General features: G+C 43.4%; 1 protein-coding gene across 4 annotated transcripts in view; it reads left to right on the top strand.

Annotated features, from left to right (window-relative positions):
* The window catches only part of PTPRG (protein tyrosine phosphatase receptor type G), a 666481-nt gene that overhangs the window by 612238 nt on the left and 35160 nt on the right, over positions 1 to 19083 (top strand). For all 4 annotated transcript variants that reach the window (XM_064496361.1, XM_031470665.2, XM_010980956.3 and 1 more), the window contains 2 exons: positions 8839 to 8930; positions 16178 to 16274. In XM_064496361.1, coding sequence (XP_064352431.1) covers positions 8839 to 8930; positions 16178 to 16274 — 189 coding nt within the window. The remainder of the gene's footprint in view (positions 1 to 8838; positions 8931 to 16177; positions 16275 to 19083) is intronic.

Genomic DNA, 19083 nt, shown 5'->3' with positions numbered 1-19083 from the left:
TCCTTAAGTGTGAGTTTCTCCTGATTCTTACCCACTGGCGGTATCATTACATGGAAGGAAGATGTCTTCACGTTCTCCACTGATGGAGGAAGCCATGGTGTCCCGTTGTCCCTCACCTGGCGTAACAGATGCATCCTTGACGAGTTGTAACACATTAGTAAACGTGAGTTACTTTACACGCTGCTTTAATGCAGTGTGCTGTTAAAGGACTTATCCTGCTGAAACCCAACGTGAAACTATTTTTCCACGGTGTTCGCAGGTTTTTGTAGACAGCGCAGCCTTAACTGAGGGCGCGCGCCTAGACCCAAAACTTCCTTCACTTAACTGGGAAGAAGGACTCGCCATGGCCTTTCTTTAAAAATCTTACAACTTGATCACAGTTTCTTAGTTGTCTTAAACAAAACTACATAGTCCTGTTTACCAGTTCCATTGGTGAAATATTTTGTAATTTCGCTTTAACAATCCGTGATTGTATTTATCCTGAAGACTTCTTCCAGCTACTGCCGTATAACGATATGTCTTGTGTAAGAAAAGTCAATCTAATTTTTTTTAGAAATCGTGATTTTTTTTTTTTTTTTTTTTTTACTTTCCTATAATGGAATCCGCCTTGGGATCATTTTGAGTGATTCACCTTAGGGACTACCTAATTGTTTTTATTTCTAAAGCTAGTAGGATATTCACAGAGCTCATATGGAATACTTTCTCTGCCCACGAGATCTCACTTGTAGTTTATCTGTGTTTGAAACCTAACAAACAAGACTGCTGGGCCCCAGATATATCAGCTTATTTTCTCACTTGAACCCCTCATTTGGTATCACTGATTATTTTTTTAAAAGCTATTTTCAGACAACAACTAGTAAACTGAACCATTGTACGGATTTAAAATGGGGGCAACAGGGTGAGATTAAAAATTCAGGTACCAGACTGTTGTACAGCAGGGCTCCTGGGTCATCACTGTAAAATGTGTAGGACACTCTGATCCTAGAACTGATTTTACACTTTACCTTTTTCAGAAAACCTCATCACCACCACCTAATATTTATTGAGCATTTATTGATCAAAACTGCATGCTTTATGTTAATTTTCACTACAGTTTAAGCAAACAGATGCAGTCAACATCCCCATTTCACAGATGAAGAAACTGCGGCTCAGAGAGACATCATTTAATTTGCCTGAGGTTACAGGGATAAATGGTGGAGCCAGCACTGGAATTCCCTTGTGTGACTTCAAAGCACAAATGCTTAGAAATGGCTGTGCCCCCTCTTGGCGCGCTGCTCTGACAGTGCTGATCTCTCAAGGCTTCAGCCTCCTCATTTGGATTTTGTTTCATTAAATTAAGGCATTTTCAAATACATGTGAATATTCTCTTTAATTTTTTCTGTTGTTGTTCTGTATCTGTTCCTTCTTTGATCAGCGCTGATGGCTTGCTTTTCCATCAAATGCTCCTTCATCCTCCTGGAGAGAGTTTCATCATTCTTCTGTTGAAGCTTCCTCCATATCAAAAACATCTCTCCTCTTACCTTTGTTTTCTAGTCATTTTAATTCTCTTCCTTCCTAAGAAAAAGACTCAACCTACCCGTACCTCCAGTCCCTGTGCAAAAAAGTATGTCTATGTGATTTAAATGGCTTGGGGAGCAATTCACAAACATGTTGAATGTTGAATAGATTTAGATACTAAATCAGCAACTTTTGGGTGATTCTGCCGTGGTCTTAATTCACGAGTAAACAGCTCTGGTCTTGAAAGCATCAGTGGAATCAGTGAGTTACACCAACTTTTAAAAAATGTTATAAAATAGGCCAACGGTTAAGGAAGGCTTTGCAGACCTTTTAATACCCATCTCTTGGAGACAGCAGTTGATAGGAGTTTTTGAGGAATTCTGAGTTAGCAGTTCTACTAATGCTGACTTGGAATGTAGGAATTTACAGTCTTCGGTGTGTTCCGGGTTAGTTGGCCAAAACAGTCTTGTACGACTGAAGACCTCTTTTTCCTGGTCTCACCTACATTTACGTAAAACGTGGACACGCCAAAGCCAGTGTGGTGGCTGAGTGTAGTTAGCCGCATGGAAATGCTCGTCACGCGAGAGTGCCATCCAGCAGGAGAGAGGTGCTCTTGAGGTCACGTTCCAAGCTCTAGAGAAATGACATCAAGTCTTTTATTAGGTAAATTTTGAATTGTGGTACCTGCTCCACGTATGACGTACGATGTGTGGAAAAAGTGAGGGGATTTTCTTCCAGATGAGTCAAATCGTGACTTCCGTTGGAGAATGAAAGGGTCTTTGACTCTTTTAATATTTTCCACTGATGATTTTTCCTTCATCAAATGTTCCATGGTTACTGGTCTCCCATTGTTAACTCTGATAAAGGATAATTGAATGCAGTAACGTAGCTGTCAGTCCCCTTATAAGCTTTCCATCTTCTAAGATGTTGAAGTGGTCACAGATTTCTGTCCTTCAAGATTTGTATTATTCTTAACATCTACAAGTACTTTGAAAAATCTAGGAGTTCCTTCTTGGGGATATTCTTCTGAATGCGCAAGCTTGCATTGTATTTCCGCTACAATTATTAGAGAAGCATTACATACAATATGTCATCTACGAATTATATTTGCTGTATTGTATTAGTTATTCTTTCAGACTTTCATTGTATATAGCTTTTTAAAATCAGAACTCAGCTCATGAAATTAGCCTGTGTGCAGAGCATGATGAAGGGGCTTTTCCAAGTGTGCGTATTGTCGCACACAAATGTCCTTATAAATGCTTGTCTCTGGAAATTAGAAGATCTAACTTTCTAATAAGAGCATTACAAAACAGAATGTTGCCGCTAACCAGTAGCTTGGAAATCCAGAAATTATTCATGCCTTCCCAGCAGTTAAAATACATCTTAATAATTTGAAGGTCACTGGCTTCAGCAGGGTGCCAGCATATAAAGGGGTTTTAAACATGCAGTTTAAAACCCTTGGGATTAAACCAACCTATTTGGCATATTTTATTTATATAGAGATTATCTCCAAAGGAGATTCATTGGTCTTTTGACGATAATGAAGCCCTTTCTTTATTGACTTCATTGTCTCATAAATGAAAAGAGATTTCTTTTTATGGCAGGAAATAAAATGTTCCAATCTCCACAACACTCTTTGCATCCAAAGAGTCTGATTGAGACAAAGATCTCTTTGTCCTGTCCTAACTCAGGAACTAAAATCTGGATAATCTTTTATTTCCTACGTGCATTACCTTCCTAAGTCAACACAGGTATTATCAAGCCCAGAGAGAGGCCTGAACTTGGCCTCTGCGAGGCCGAAGGGACAGACAAAAAAGGAGACTGAGTTCCCAACACTGAGGTCTGTCCACTAGAGGGGCGGTTAGCAGTCCCCGGTAACGGCCCTGTCATGGGATTTGGGGTTAGAGGTTAGGTCTGAGCACAAGTACTGTGCTGGGGTTTTATATGTTCTCCCTGCCCTCAGATAGATTTGGTTGGGATTTGGGATGGGGTTGAGGGAACCGCTAAGGTTTAAATGAACTTTACAGAGCTTGGTTGCAGTAAGTGATGTAAGGCCCTCTGGAATCTTGAAACAGTAATTACATACGTACCCACACACCGCCAGAGTAAGCAAGCAGGGATATGCTCATAAACAGACCTTAAGCCAGTCAACCCCACAGCGAAGCATCTCGGCAGGATGGTAAATACTATGACAACTTTATTTACCCGCCATCATCAAGGTGACCAGAACACCAGTGTGGATTTTCCAAATAACTGAAGCTTACCCTTAAAGTCAGAGCGATTTGCTTCAGCCCTTTTTTTGTTGTTGTTGTTGGGAAGTTTCTTTTAAATGTATTATCCGGTTCTCTGCCCTCTCTACGCACGTATGTTCAATTTAAGGTCTAGAGAGGTCATACGAAGTGGAAAAAGCCAGCTTTGGGGTCAGCCTGGCCCCACCACTTGACAGGAGACCCTCGCCAAGTTCTTTGGTTCTCTTAGCCACAGTTTCTCCATCCATAAAATGGGGGTAATGACAGCCCCTGAATCATAGGGTCATGGATGTAAAGCCATTAGCCCCTCATAGTAAACCACAGTTTTATGCACTTACTAGACGCCGTGCACTCTTATAAGCATTTGTGTTGTCTAGTGTGCTCTGCATAATGGTCTAGGAAGTAGGTAGTTACTACTCCCGTTTTAGAGACGAGGAAGGGGAATCACAGAGAGGCGAAGTTGTAACACCAGGCGGACTGGCTCTGGCTTTTTCCACTCACACTGCTGCCTCTGGGTGCCTGCTGCACAGGAGGCACTCTGTCAGTGGTGGCTGATAAGAACAGCTACACAGTTCTGAGTAACAGGCAAAAGACCCTACCACCCAGCAGTGCGCTGGGCTGGGCTCTCCAGCGCCCCCTGTGGTTGATGTGCAGGGACAGCCCCCGGTGCTGGGTTTTTTGGGGTTTTTTTTTTTGGTTTTTTTTTTTTGAATATCAAAGCAACCATTGCAGACACGGAAGCTTAAGTTTTTCCCTATTTATTTATCTGTTGTTCCTTAAGATGAAGAGGGGGCGGGGGAGGGGTGTAGCTCAAGTGGTAGAGCTCATGCTTAGCATACATGAGGTCCTGGGTTCAAGCCCCAGGACCTCCATTAAAATAAATAAAAACCTAATCACCTCCCCCCACAAAAAAAAAGAAGAAGAAGAAGAAGAAGATGAAGGGGTAGTAAATTCATGATACGTGAGGAGGTGAGAAGCAGAGACCACAGCCTGGGTGATGTCCCCCAATGGCCCTGAAGATTCAAGTACAGCAGAGACGTAACCACAGATTTCAGAAGCAACTTTTCTTTATATTCACGTGCATTTTTCTTCAGTTCCTGCAGTTTTGCATTTGAGGTCAACGTTACCCAGCTCTTTGCCTCCTTGGAATCTCTCACTTCCATACTCTCTTCTCCGTAGGGGTTCACCCTCTTCCGATGCTCTGCTTTTCGTACCTGCAAACCAGAGACTAACTGTGGGCTTCATCAGAAATGGTCCATAAGGGTGTTTTGTTGTGGACTGACCCAAAGAAAAGACCTCTTCCATGCCGAATTTAATTCCAGCCACAAAAGGCTAAAATCCTGGAACAAAGTGTAAATACTGTGATTTAATAAAAAGTCCACTTCTCAGTGCTGATCCTCAACTGACTGTATCAGACACACTTATAGTGGAGTGATTTAGTGATAACAGTAGTTGTCCCATTTTTGCCCACTTTAAACCTTTGGTATCTGAAAACTCTCTAAGTGAAAATATTGGCACAAAATGATAAAGTTAGAGTTTATCAGATTCACCTAGATACTCTCATTCCTTGGTTTTCCTTAAAATTTCCTTAAAATTCCTTGGAATTTCCTTAAAATTCAGCTTTGAGAATGAAGACAGTGTGTCCCAGTGCATCGGGGCACCAGGCTTTGAGCTTCATACAACAGGGTTCAAATCTGAGCTCTGCCCCTTAGTAACTGTGTCCCGCTAGACAACTTGCCTCAGTTTCCTTACGTGCACCGTGATGATAACAGTGTCCTCTTCACCTGGTTCTGGTGAAGATGAACATAGGAAAAGCATTTAGCCCAGTCTCTGGCAGCAAGTGAAAGCTTAACAAATGGTGGCTTTCTTCTTATTTCTATCGACCCTACCATTAGACCATTTCATCGTAACATCACAGTCTAGCATCCAACCTGTCGTCAGTGAAAACATCTGTACTTTGATTCCAGCGCATCTTTTCTTGATGCATCTCCCCCATCACCGCTGTGTCAGTGACATTTATTTCCACCCAAGTCATCGCACCCATCCCTCTGACACGTCTTCACCATGTACTTACAGACTGTTCTTGCCATCACTTAACGTTCCTCGTAACAAATGCTGCCCTCGGGCAGACACCATCTCCCTGATCTCTGGCTGAGTCCTAGGTGCTCGGTAAACACGTCACCCCGTGGTTCCGGTTGCCCGTTCTCTCTGACCCCGATGCCCCTGTTCTCTCCCAGTCGGAGCGCTCTTGACCTCTTCGGTGGCCCGCCTTCCTCTGCCATACACCAGGCTGCAGTGAACCTTTCTCAGCTTGTGTTCTCAACTGTAAGATGAGAATGAAAATAGTACCTATCTCCTAGGGCTGTTGGGAGGCCTGAGTGCAGGTTAATGCATGTCAGAGGCCCAGGAGGGCCTGGACCTAGTCAGTGCTGCTGGAGTCTCTCCGTTTGTTCATGAAATGCAGGCGGATGCAGGTGGAAATGACATCTTCCAGATGAGTGTCCTCGTACCACACAGGGTCTCTCCAGATAAAAATTGAGCAGATCAGGTCTATGATGCTGTTAGCATTGCTTGGCCTTCTGCTAGTTACATAATTTTGTAATTATCTGGCTCCTGTTGAGAGAAATGTAATAGAAAAACTATGTGAGAGGGAAACTAGAGGACTTCTGATGAGCCATAGCCTTGTATTCATCTTAATATTGAGGGAAAAAGATTTACGACCCCTCAGTTTCATTTATCTTGATTGAAAGACATGTATTATCTAGGTAGCTGATGGGAGCGTGTGTGTGTGTGTGTCTGACAGTCTGGTAGTTTTATGGCATTATTGGTGGTGCCTGGAAACCCAGAGGGATGTGGTTAGACTTCCTTGAATAAAGAAGCGAACTGGAGAGACCAGAGAGTCGTGTATTTCCATGATTATCATCCTGAACTCTGGGGTTCTGCTGCATCCAGCCTTTGGGGGAGCAGGCCAGCCGACTTCTGGGCATGTGTGGCATTCGCTTGGATAGAACAGTTGAACACTTTGCAGGGAAAAAACAATAAAGCATTAACCCCAAAGCATTTTTTTAATGACTTGAGGTGGGCTGTGACCTTTGAAACACTGTGGTTGGTACCTTGCAGAGTGAAATGACTCTAAAGCTGACGTGTTTTTTCTTATTTTGAACTAGAGTCCGCATGCTTGATCATGGCACCAAAAGTTTATTGGGAATCGCCAGTTGTAAACTGTCGTCACATAATAAATGGCGCCCTCAACCTATTACACTATTAATCATGTTAGTTTGCTCTTGGAGACAGTGTTGTGTCTCTCATTTCTAAGTAAGTAGGAGAGAGGTGCCTGCCGTCTGTGTGCTGGAGTGTTCGTGGAGCCACGCTGTGTCCCGTATTATTTATTTTGCCTCTTGTCCAAAGATGAGTTTATTCTTGGGGTAATCTTTCACAGAGGCTCCAATTTTATTTACATTAATCCTTTACTCAACCTAAGATCTTTTTTTTGCCACTTGATCATTATTGTAGAATTTGCTTACTTCTAAACATTTGAAGTGAGGTGATCAGATAATTTGGGGAATTTTTCTTGAACTGTGCATTCTGCTAAATATTCTGGGGAAACATGTTTGGCTCGCCTCACTCTGTTAATGGCGGTTACATCATTATGGGAGCTATAGATTTCTTGGGCGTGCAAAGTGATTGCATATTCATGAACATCTTCAGTCCTGAAATATTTGTAAATAACTTGGCAATTTTATTTCATAAGGTGGCCTATTAAAATGATTAGGTCTTTAATTGCTCACAGGGAGAGAATTTGTGCCTCCTGAGCATCACCTATTTGATAAGTAACATTTCTCCGCTAAGCAGTTTGGATCATGGGCGTTGATAAGTCACCTTCCTGAAACAGCGTATATAAGAGATGCTATTTTCCGCTGAAGAATGATTCAAGTTTGAAAATGTCAATAGATGCAGAAAGCCACCCCAGAGCTTTGCTCTCTCGAAAGAAAGTAGAGAAGGAATGACATAGTCAATGCTAACTGTCACCAGATGAAGAGAAATCAGATTGTCAGGCCTGGATCTATAACATTCTTGCCAAAGTAGGACCTCATTTACACATACAGATCTTCATACCCTTTGCTAAGAAAAGCATCTGTGGCAGTTTAGATGTTTGTGCGTTTGCCAAAGATCTTTCACTCTGAATAAAGTAAATGTCATGTCTGTTGTTTATCTCAAATTCAGCAGAGTATTTTTAAAAGGAAATATTTGCGGGGGAGGGTCGCAGGAAGTGGGGAAGGAGGAGGTTGGGGAGCTCCAGTTTGCGGGGTGTGGCTGTTTCACGGCAGAAACTCCAAGTAGCAGAGTGGATGTGGGTAAATGAGTTTTAAAACACACTTTGGGCTCAGGCGTGGAAAATGCCCCTTTGAAGTGACAACACTCCAAGTCAATTAATTGCAAGGTAGCGTTTTCCTGAATCTATACCTAGTCTGTCAACACCAAAAAAAAAAAAAAAAAAATCCACTTAATTCCATCAGACGGGTTATTTGGCATTGTGTAGACACAGCTGTCTCGAACTAAAATTGTGAACACTTAAACATAGATGACACTGCACCCGAAGCCAGCTGGTACAATGGCACCGATCTGTAATTGCCTATGAAGATTGCTGAAGACTTCAGGGATTGGAAATGGAACTTAACTGCTCCAGCTTCAAGCTGGACCCCATTCAGTAGCAATTTACTTGAAAACCTAGGTTGTGATCAAATTTCTTAACAAATCAGTAACCTTAATAAGTTCAGGATCTTAGTTAGGAGTAAGACGTGGTGATTTCACTATGTAAATTGCCTTAAATATTTAAAAAAAAAAAAAAAAAGGTAATTCTTTACTGGCCTTTTTAAAAAACCGTATTTAACCCAGCTTGGAGGCACTCAAAATCAGGAGACCCGAATGTAAAAGAAATGTTAAAGACTTTCCTTGAGGACGTCTGCTTCAGATTATGGAATTTTATCACTCTTCGCAAAAACCAAATATTTGCCTTTGGTAATCCCCTTCCAGTGTTACTTGTCTCATGGAAGTGTTCTGTGTGACTCTGAATGTTATTTTATTCCCACAGATGACATGGAAGCTATTCCTGTGAAACAGTTTGTGAAACACATCGGTGAGCTCTATTCTAATGACCAGCACGGGTTCTCCGAGGATTTTGAGGTGCGTTTCAGAACGGGAAATTCAGCTCCAGAAAGCTAACTCTCAGATTACAGGGATTTTTTTTTTTGTAAACTTGAAATGAGCATATTCCAAAAACAATAACTGAGGGAGGTGGGGACTGATTCTCGTTTCTTTTCCTTCCACTTAGAGTTTTAGCAGGCGTATCTTTTCCCAGTAAAAATGAGGTGAAAGGGAGTTGGTTGCACAGTTCCTGAAGGTCTGTTCTGTGAAAACGGGGGCAAAGTCAGATCCCCCTTCACCTGCGTTCTGACCGGGACAGCAGTCATGATGCAGATGACAGGGCTCCTGATTCCGCGTCATTTCCGGGACGCGCAAGGTGTTTCAGTGGAGACGGCAGGTTGGGAGCCTGAGGAATGGGATGCTGGCTCCCCCAGCAGTGATCTTTCTTATCCTCCAGCTAGTCATTTCATCTCTGATCCCCAGTTTCCTCCTTTTAAAAAATGGCACTGATGTCACCTACATCCCCAAAGTTGGTAAAAAAAAACAAATGAGTAACATGTTTGAAAGTGCCGGGGTAACTGTCAAGCCCACGCAAAGGTTGATCGTTGTTGTTTTCGTGATTATTAATCCTTGGAGAGGAGACACAGCCGTCTGATTCTAAGCACTGGTGTGCAGGAAGCAAGGTAGAGAGCAGCGCCACCACCCTGCCAGCGCTGGGGTCCGTGCCAGTTCAGCAGTGACAGGGTGTCAATGAGGAGCTATTAAACAGACTGCCCTTTTCTTCACTGAGGCGCTTAACTAAGGCACATCTCTGGCAGCAAGAGTTGTGCCGAGGAGGCCAAGTTTTCATGGCAGCTCAGCTGTCTTCTAGCTTTGTGGGGAAGTCGATTCCTTTCTCTGTCTCATTTCTACTTGAAAATGGAAACGGTGGTGATGGCGCTGACCTGCCCACCTCTTTTATGCAGTTGGTGCGGGGCGGGGGTGGGAGGGTAGCTGGGATGGGGGAGGCAGACGGAGTAACGGAGGCTGAGCGCTCCAGCCAGGAGCTACACCGCTGGGAGGTGTGATCATTCCGCGTGGAGCATGAGAAATAAAAAGAGGACCAGAAGCCCCCATCTCTGTGCAAATTTGGGGTCCCCAAAGGCCATCCTAAAGGCAGTTATATTGACAACTGGTTTTAAATCAAGTCTCTCTCCTAGCTTTTGTGTTTGTTATTGTTCTATTTCTTGGGCAGAAGCAAAGCAAAGATGGGAGAGAGAAGGTCCCCTCTGATTTATTCTGCAAAGTCTGACGTTTCATGGACCAAACAAAAACATGTCAAGTGTTTAATGCAGCTATTAGATGCTGACCGAAAAAAGGTGCCTATCCAACTACAAAGAACGTGGTTTAAAGTCAGGCATTTTGTATTCATGAGGACAGCGAATGTGTGTGGTGTTCAAGTGATTTAGTTCAATTGACTGCTGGCTGGATGACTGAGCAAGAATATTGAGGCATTTAACAATGTTGATGGTATTCAGGACAAACATTTATCCTCTAGAGAACAGAATTTGATCAGGATGATCAAATGCAACTCCAGTTTCTCAATTATTTATGATTTGAGACCCCAGTGCTATTCATCACAGCTGGTTTTGACACCATTTAATTATTCAAAATAATCAGCTACACCTCTGTAAACTTGATCTGACTTAAAATGGGCTTTGCTGCATCAGAATCATGCCGGTTAACAGATCCTGGGCACCTGCACCCTATTCCTCTCCTACAGAAAATACTGTGGCTGGAAGCTTTTTTGTCGCCTACACTGAATGAACTCTGTAGCTTAAGTATTAGTAGCTGGTATCTTTGGGATGTTATTTCACAATCTCTCCTGGTTTGAAAGGTTTCCAATCAGGGCTTTTCAGAGGAGGAAGAATGTCCTTTCTCCCCAAAAGATCAGTCAGACAGCAATGTAAAGGGGGTCAAATGAGTCAGTACAGGTACTTACTAACATCCTGACGTCTTCAAATTTAGGGGAAATCTGAAGTATTTTACAGCAGTGGTCGTATTCCTTTTTGGCACCTCAGCTTAGAAAAGAAAAGTAACAGGCTATATAAGAAACTATCAAGGCTGTTGTAGAAATGAGATAGTAACAGGCTATCAAAAAAAAAGAAAAAAGAGGTCAGGACATGAGATTTCATGTAATTTAACAAGACTAAAACAAAGCCTTCATGATGGTAAGAGAGTAGGAACCTCAAGTCCAGATTTCCAGATCCTTTTATGTGGAACAGTGGCGGCCGGCATCCCCTTAGCACTGTTGCGTGGATAACCTCACTCGTTCCTCAGAAACACCCCATGAGGTGCCTGCCGTTTTACTGTCCCCGTTTTACCGACGAGGAGCTTTACCCGTGAGGAAACGAGGCACTGGCTGGCTCAGTTACGCAGTGGCAGCAGCAGGGTTTAAGACCAGGGCTTTCTGACTCAAGCCCGCACGTTTAACCTTGATGCCCTCCAGGCTCCCTTGAAGTAAGTCGTGGCCCGTGTGAACGAAAGTCAAAAAGCAGTAACCAAGATGATCAGCGACTGTCTGAAAGTGATCGTGCAGCTGACAGGCCAAAAAGTCAGAGTTCCTTCGCAGGAAAAAAAAAAAAAAAGGAGAGCAGTCAAAATAAATAGCCCCCACCTAAGAGAACTAGGAGCCCAGTATGTAATCTTCATGGTCTAGAGGCCTCCCAGAGGGCCGAGAATCTGATTTCTAGAAATCTTACGTAACTTCTGAATTGAGGCCTGAAACTAGTCAAAGAGCGAATCTTAAGATTATAGAGAAAACCGCTTAACAGGTAATATTTGGCCATTAAGGGGAGATAAAGCCACTCACCCTGCAGTCGCTGAGTACCTGCTGCTCTCTGGACATTGCATAAGGTACAAGGATGAATCGATGAATCGGACAGAGAAGGGTTCAGTCTGGTGGGGGCCAGGGAAGAGCAGAGTGGACACAGCTCAAGTAGACAGAGGGCAAAGCCAAAAAAGTGCAAATACAGAAATGAAGCACTGGAGGAGTACAGAGGAGAAAGGCTCCTGTGGACTTTGGTTGGGTATTCCCTCAAAAGTTCTGTTCTGCCCTGTCTTGTGTTAAAATCTTGGATGGAAATGGAGAAAAAAAATTTGGTGAATAGCTGTCATATGTTCAGAACTTTGCTGCTTGGAGGAGAATGAGAAACGATTCACTGGTAACATCGAGTCTTTGTCTAGAAGTGATACTGAAAGCAAGCTTTTTATCCTTGTCAGATGAGTTTTGGAGGCTGGTAAAAGCTGGGGACGTCACACCTCTAGCAGACTTTGCAGTCACTGGAAATAACATCAGTCCTTGTCTCAGGACAGCGTTCCGGGACTGTTCCCTTGGCTCCCTTACCTGACTTCAACCTCACACTTCCCCAGCCTCTCCAGTCATAATCCATGTGGCTCCCAGAGGCATGATGCTAGAATACAATCTTGCCAAAAAGGGGGAGCTCCAAATGCCCTGTGGGTCAACAGAATTAATAGGCAGGGGTCAGGAGCATCGTAGATTGAAAGGCTGAGTGCATAGATGAGGCCAGAGGTCCAACACCCCTTGACAAGATCCTTTGGGGAACCGGGTCCATTACAGTCAACTCCAGCTGAGCTAAATTTGGGCCAGATGCTCATCTTAAATCAAGAGAACCAAGCTTCGTCCACCTGAGCCCATGCACCGAGGGAACCAGCGGCCACAGCGGCTTTATGTGAGATGCGGATTTCTCGTGTTGCCGAAGACACACGTTTGGGAGTTGCTGGACAGAGGGCTGCTCTATCCTGCAGGACGGCAGAAAATGATGCCTGTCGAGTTTCCTGAGCCTCTGGGCCAGAACGCCAGTTTGGGTCTTAAATGTCCTAAAGGAAAACATTTAAAACTCTTATCATGAAAATAATCATAGCTGGTTAAATTGAGGTTTTTCTGAAGAGTAGGAAAAGGGTGTGTTAGTCCAGTTCCACAAATCGTACATGAAAAATAATTCTATCTTATAGACCAGCTGCAGGACGATGCGTTGTGACATAATCTCCAAAGACGGGTTGGTTTTCTGGAGGGTAAGGCCGTCATTGAAATGAAGCCACACGGGTTCGAATCGGGGAGAGGACAGGCATTCTTAGCCAGGTAAAGGGCACGGAAGCAAAGACCAGGAGGCTGTTCAGTCTTTTCAAGGGCCGTAGAGTTAAAGCTGCCTGGCACTGGGAAGGGAGAGGGTGGGAGACAGAGTGAGACCTTGAAAGCTCAGCTGAGGGAAAGGCCAGTCCCAGCAGCATCTGAAGAAGGTGAGCGTGGCAGCAGTTGGCAGCCGGGGCGGAGGAGAGCGGAGGCAGGAGGATGAACGCCACGCGCGGGCCCGGTGAGGGCCGGCCCTGCGTCCGGCACCACGCCCGCACCCAGCGGGGGTCATGAGCTGAGCTCCGCGGTCCTCTGGGGCGCGGTCCCCTGAGCACACCCGTGGGCAGCCTGAGCCCAGACTCTGAGAATGTTCTGCAGACTCGGTCTAACACTTGGTCACCAGGTCCCAAATATTTTCTTCTCATCGTGCTTCACTGTGAAGCTAAGTGATCGGAAAGATTCCTAGATCTGTTGTGGTTGAATTGTGTTTTGTTTTGTTTTGTTTTTCCAAATTGAGCTGCGGCCCGGGAGGACAGGAAGCCTCCATGTGCCCTTCCAACAGCCTCTTAACGTCCGCAACTCCAGGCGGGAGGTGACTGAGCCGGTCGGTCATCTTCTAGGAGTTCTGACTCTTTTATCAGCTTCTCGTGTTTTTGTTCCTTTTTAAAGTTTTACTTCCTTTTAAATTTCTTGCTTTCCGTTGGCTCTTTCCTGAGGCGATATGCCTGTTCATAACTCAGAATACTCATTTTGAGAACCTCAGCTCTGTTATGTGGACAGTGAAATACAAACAAACTTATCTCTTAAAACTGTTTATCAAGAGTGCAGAGTAATGTTACTATACACACTCTAGTGGCCAGGGTCACTTCAAAGGGTTTTAACGCCTATGAAAATCACATTAACTCTGAAATGCCAGCTCTGATGGAAAAGAAGCCACTCCAGGGTCCAATGATATTGTCAGCATCTAAATGAGCTGGGCAGGGCTGCAGGGTTTTACAGATGACATTTATTATCCATGAGGCAAAATCGGAAGGCCCTAGGCAAGCCCCTTGGGTTCTAATAAAATCAGATTTAACATTATTTATGACTCTTCTTTGTTTTCTGCCATTCACATAATTGGAAAAGTGAAATAGAGGCAACGGATCAGACCAAGGGTTTTAGATAACGCAGGGTCTGATTGGCCGTACTGAATGACCGCTTCACACAGTGCAGACAGCTGCTCCCAAGCCGTCCCGGTCAATTGCATTATGCTGTAATAGATGCCCAACCTCAGTCCATAGCGTGTGGTCAGATGCAGACAATGGGGGAAAAACATGTCAGTAAACGAAGCAAGTCTCAAACTACAGTCCTAAAGGCTGAAGTCTCAGCACAGGATATCTGAGCACCTCAGCCCTGAAGAGGTACCTGCCAGAGGTACGGCCTTCCAAACCCAGAAACAGAAGCACGTCAGCCTATTTCGTGGATTTGTCGACAGAATGAATTACTGTCCTCCAGAACGCAAATGCATTTGCAAAGGATTTCTGCGCCTGGAACTTCTCAAAAGGGTGCGCCTCAGGCTTTCAAGGCAGTTCTAAAAGGCAGGTCCCCCAAATGTGAGTACGGCTAGCAGTCCTTCTGTTCTTGGACGTGTTAAGATGGCAGACTCAATGCATTGTGCTCACGCTTTATCATCTACGTTAGAGAAAAGAGCCAAAGGCTTCCTCAGGCCCTTGAAACCAGCGTTTCCCAAACCGTAGGTTATAAGCCATTTTAAATAGAATAGCAAACATCAGAGTTGATCACATTCAGTACAAGTAAGAAAAGCTTAAGTATTGTAATAAAAAAATATTTTTTGGACAACTGGTAATGCCCACAGTGATGAAAAATTAAATATACAGCCTCGGAGAATCAGATGTCCGTGAATGTGGTTTCTTTGACTAGATGATGACCCTGTGTTTTTCTACCTTAGTTAAGTTGTTTGAGGGCGGTGAGTCCCTTCTCTGTGCTTTGTGAATATAAAAAGCCAGCCAGTTCCATGTTTGATTATGCATGACGTAAATGCTGTGGAAATCACCCGTAATTGCCGTTGCCAGTCCCTCATGAAGAAAGTCTGCGTGCTTGTAAACTCTGGTACATCTGTCACGTGGAAGACGCTTCTGCTGATAACGTTGTGTCGCTGCCCCTGCTCTCTGTCGCAGCTGCGCGCTGCTAATGACTTCCCTTATTAAGTCGGCTCCAGTATTTTCTGGGGTTTGAGGCAGACAGGGTAGGAAAATGTGGCTTTTTAGCAACCTCCTATTAGGCTAACAATGATTTTTCTATCCATGGCAAAGGTTAGCTGGAGAGAGTGGCTCCTCCCACTGCTGTTTTTCTAAAGAAGGATAACGTACATAAAATTTGAGTTAACAAATAACGCATCAGAGCCACATGTATTTGAGTCAGATACGACAACTGAGTGGGTTCTGCATTAATGTCATTTCAGGACTGGGTCTTTATTGTCAATTTGCAGTCTGTTAGTTACAAAACGAGGCTGGAACGGGGAGGGCATAGCTCAGTGGTAGAGCGCATGCTCAGCACGCGCAAGGTGCTAGTCTCATTCCCCAGCACCTGCACTAAAATAAATGAGTAAATAAACCTAATCACCTCCCCCGAAAACAAAAAAATCAAAACAAAACGAAACAAGAAGAGGCTGGAAGGACTGTCAGCATATTGAAAATCATGGTGGAGACGATTCTTCTGCGTGGAATATTCCTGTTCAGCCTTTAAGACCTGGGAGAGTGATCTCCTGTCTAAAGCTTTACTTCCTCTTTGCTTCCATCAGTTTCTTCAGGCCTCTTTTCTGTTAATCACATTTGACTGCCATCATCTTAGTGCCTGTTTTTCCCGCCCATCAGACTGTGACATATTCAAAAAGAGACACTGCTTTGTAATCCCCACGCATAGGTCATAATACGGAATAAAGTGGATGGTCGATGAATTAGTAAAGAATGAAATCCTTTTATTTTGTATTTCGCAAGTTGAGTTTGGGGAGGTAACGGTGGCCAGAGGCTAGGGAGTGAGTAAATACTCTGTGCTTTTGGATGTAAATAGTTCCTTTCTTTCTGTGACCTTACTGGTAAACCTCTAAAGCGTGTCTAAAAGCCTTTGAAATCTTCGTGTTTGTTTTCTTCACTAGGAAGTCCAGCGGTGCACGGCTGACATGAACATCACTGCAGAACACTCCAATCATCCAGATAACAAGCACAAAAACAGATACATCAACATTTTAGCCTGTGAGTAATAAACTTTAAACTGTCTTCAGCTGCGAGGAAATTAAATCTTCACGCTGGGTGTAAGCTGTAAGGCAAGCAGTGAGAATCAGGATGCCGAGAGAAAGCGACACTTGCAAGTTAACCTCTCGCTAGGCCGTCTTCAACAGTGTCTGCGAAGAAGAGGGCACATTTTCTGCCCCCTTCATCTTTCTGGCAGACCTCTGCCTGGTAATCAGGTGATGCAAGGAGATGTTCTGAGCTTCTCTGTTTTCACATGAAGTGATTTCATAACCGATGCTGGGAACCAAAATTTAACGTCACGAGGCTGTCTTGACATTGTTTCTAACCAATGAGAGGCAAGTCTTTCAATACAAATAGAAGTAATGCGAATTGAGTCACGGAAGCTGAACTTCAAAGCAGTCTAAGATTAGGTAATTGGTTTATGGGTCCCTGTGGCCCATGTGCTTAGTCCCGTCCAACACATTTCCAGGGTCAAGAGTGTCCTGGAAGTTGAGGACTCAAACAGGTGTTGTTCTTACAGGCTCAGGGGTACCCTAGGAGGACTGGCTGCTTCTGTGGCCAGAATGCCACTTGTCACGGACACTGGGGCTCAGGTGACTGGCAGAAAATCTGTGCTTCAGTATTAAGGGCAGGGGCCCAGGCGTTTATGGTTAACGTACACTATAAGGAACACAGTACATAGTTTTATGTCACGGTGCATTTAAATTGATCCACTTAAATTTGCACACCATGGCAGATAGTTTTTTTTATGAAACATTGGTGAGGTGTATAATTCACATGCCATATAAAATGCACCCATTTTTAAGTTAATTAGAATTTGAATTTAAAGTGAATTTTCAGTGGTTTTTTTTTTTATTACAGTCACAGAGTTGGACAGCCATCACCACTATCCAATTTTAGAACATTTTCAGCATCCCGGCCAGAAACCCCTTACCCATTAGCATTCACTCCCACCTCCTACTTTTCCCATGTCCCTAGGAACTGCTTATCGACTTTCTGTCTCTCCGGGCTTGCCTGTTCTGGACATTTCCTATCAACACAGTCATACAGTATGTGGTCTTTTGTGTCTGGCTGCTTCTACTTGACATGATGTTTTTAAGATGTACTGATAGGAGCTATGCCCTTTGTCCGGCTGAATAATGCTCCATTGTGTAGATACACCACATTTTGTTTATTCATTTATCATCTGATGGATATGTGAGTTGTCTCTACTTTTTGACTATTATAAATAATGCTGCTCTGAACGTTCGTGTGCAAGGTTCTGTCTAGATATGTTTTTCAGTTCTCCTGGCTGTATGCTAAGTCTAGAATGGCTAGGTCATATGGTAACTTGATGTTTAACGTTCTGAAGGACTGCCGAACTGTTTGCCAAAGCAGCTGCCCCGTTTTACATCCCACCAGCAATATATGCAGGTGCCAGTGTTTCTGCATCCTTGCTAATAACTTGTTAGTTTTGTTCCTTTGATCCTAGCCATCCTAATGAGTGTGAGGTGGTACCTCACTGTGGTTTTGATTTGCATGCCACTAATGATTCGTGATGTTGAACACCTTTTCATGGTTTGATTGGCCACCTATGTATCCTCTTTGGAGAAATGTCTATTCAGATCTTTTGTTCCCTTTTTTTTTTTTTTTTTTTTTTTGGATTACCTGTCTTTCTCTTGTTGAGCTGTAAGAGTTCTTTATACATACCAGACAGCAGTCCTTTATCAGATACCGGGTTTGCAAATATTTCCTTCTGTTCCGTGCATTGTCTTTTCACTTTTTGATGGTGTCCTTTGAAGCACAAGTTTTTATTTTTTTTGTTGTTTTGTTTCAAGATTTTCTTTAGAAATAATTATAGATTCAGAGGAAGGTATAGTTGATGTACAGGGAGGCCTGTCCACCCTTCACCTGGTTTCCCCAAGGAACATCTTGCACAGCCGCAGAAAACATCACAGCTGAGAGGCTTAACGTTGAGTTCCCTCCGTCCACAGAGTTTATCCTCATCTCACCAGGTTGACGTGGAGTCATTTGTGATATTAACAGTTTTAAATGTGATCTGTGGAATCATTTGGAGTGTCTCTGCTTAGTACAGAGAAAGGCATCAGTAGGAAACATGGCATCACGATAAACTTACGTGGACACCTAGTTGGTTTTTCACTTGTCTTATTGGCTATATTTTTGCCTATACATGCATGTATTCATTTTCATATTCTTTTCTCATTAAAGATTATTACAAGATACTGAATATAGTTCTCTGTGCTCTACATAAGAAACTTGTTTTTTTTTTTCGTTTAATGTATTTTTGTATATAGTGGCTAACATTTGCAAATCTCAAACTCCCAAATGTATCCCTTCCCACACCCTTTCCCCTGTAACCATAAGATTGTTACTAAGTCTGCAAGTCTGTTTGTTTTGTAGATGACTTTATAGTGTCCTTTCTTTTTAGATTCCACATATGAACGATCTCATATGGTATTTTTCTTTCTTTTTCTGGCATACTTCAATTAAAATGATGATCTCTAGGTCTGTCTATGTTGCAGCAAATGGCATTATTTTATTCTTTTTTATGGCTGAGTGGTCTTCCATTGTATAGGTGTACCACAGCTTCTTGATCTACTCATCTGTCGATGGACATTTAAGTTGTTTCCATGTCTTGGCTTTTGCAAATTGTGCTGCTGTGAACATCGGGGTGCATGCATCTTTTCACATTAGAGTTCCCTTGGGATATATACCCCGAAATCGATTGCTGGTAGGTCTGTTTTTAGTTTTTTGAGGAATCCCGATACTATTTTCCATAATGGCTGCACCAAACTGCATTCCCACCAAC

The sequence above is a fragment of the Camelus dromedarius genome, chromosome 17 (assembly GCF_036321535.1).
Source record: "Camelus dromedarius isolate mCamDro1 chromosome 17, mCamDro1.pat, whole genome shotgun sequence".
Classification (NCBI taxonomy): domain Eukaryota; kingdom Metazoa; phylum Chordata; class Mammalia; order Artiodactyla; family Camelidae; genus Camelus; species Camelus dromedarius.
The sequence above is the reverse complement of the archived record's forward strand: the minus strand, read 5'-3'. Positions and strand labels throughout refer to the sequence as shown.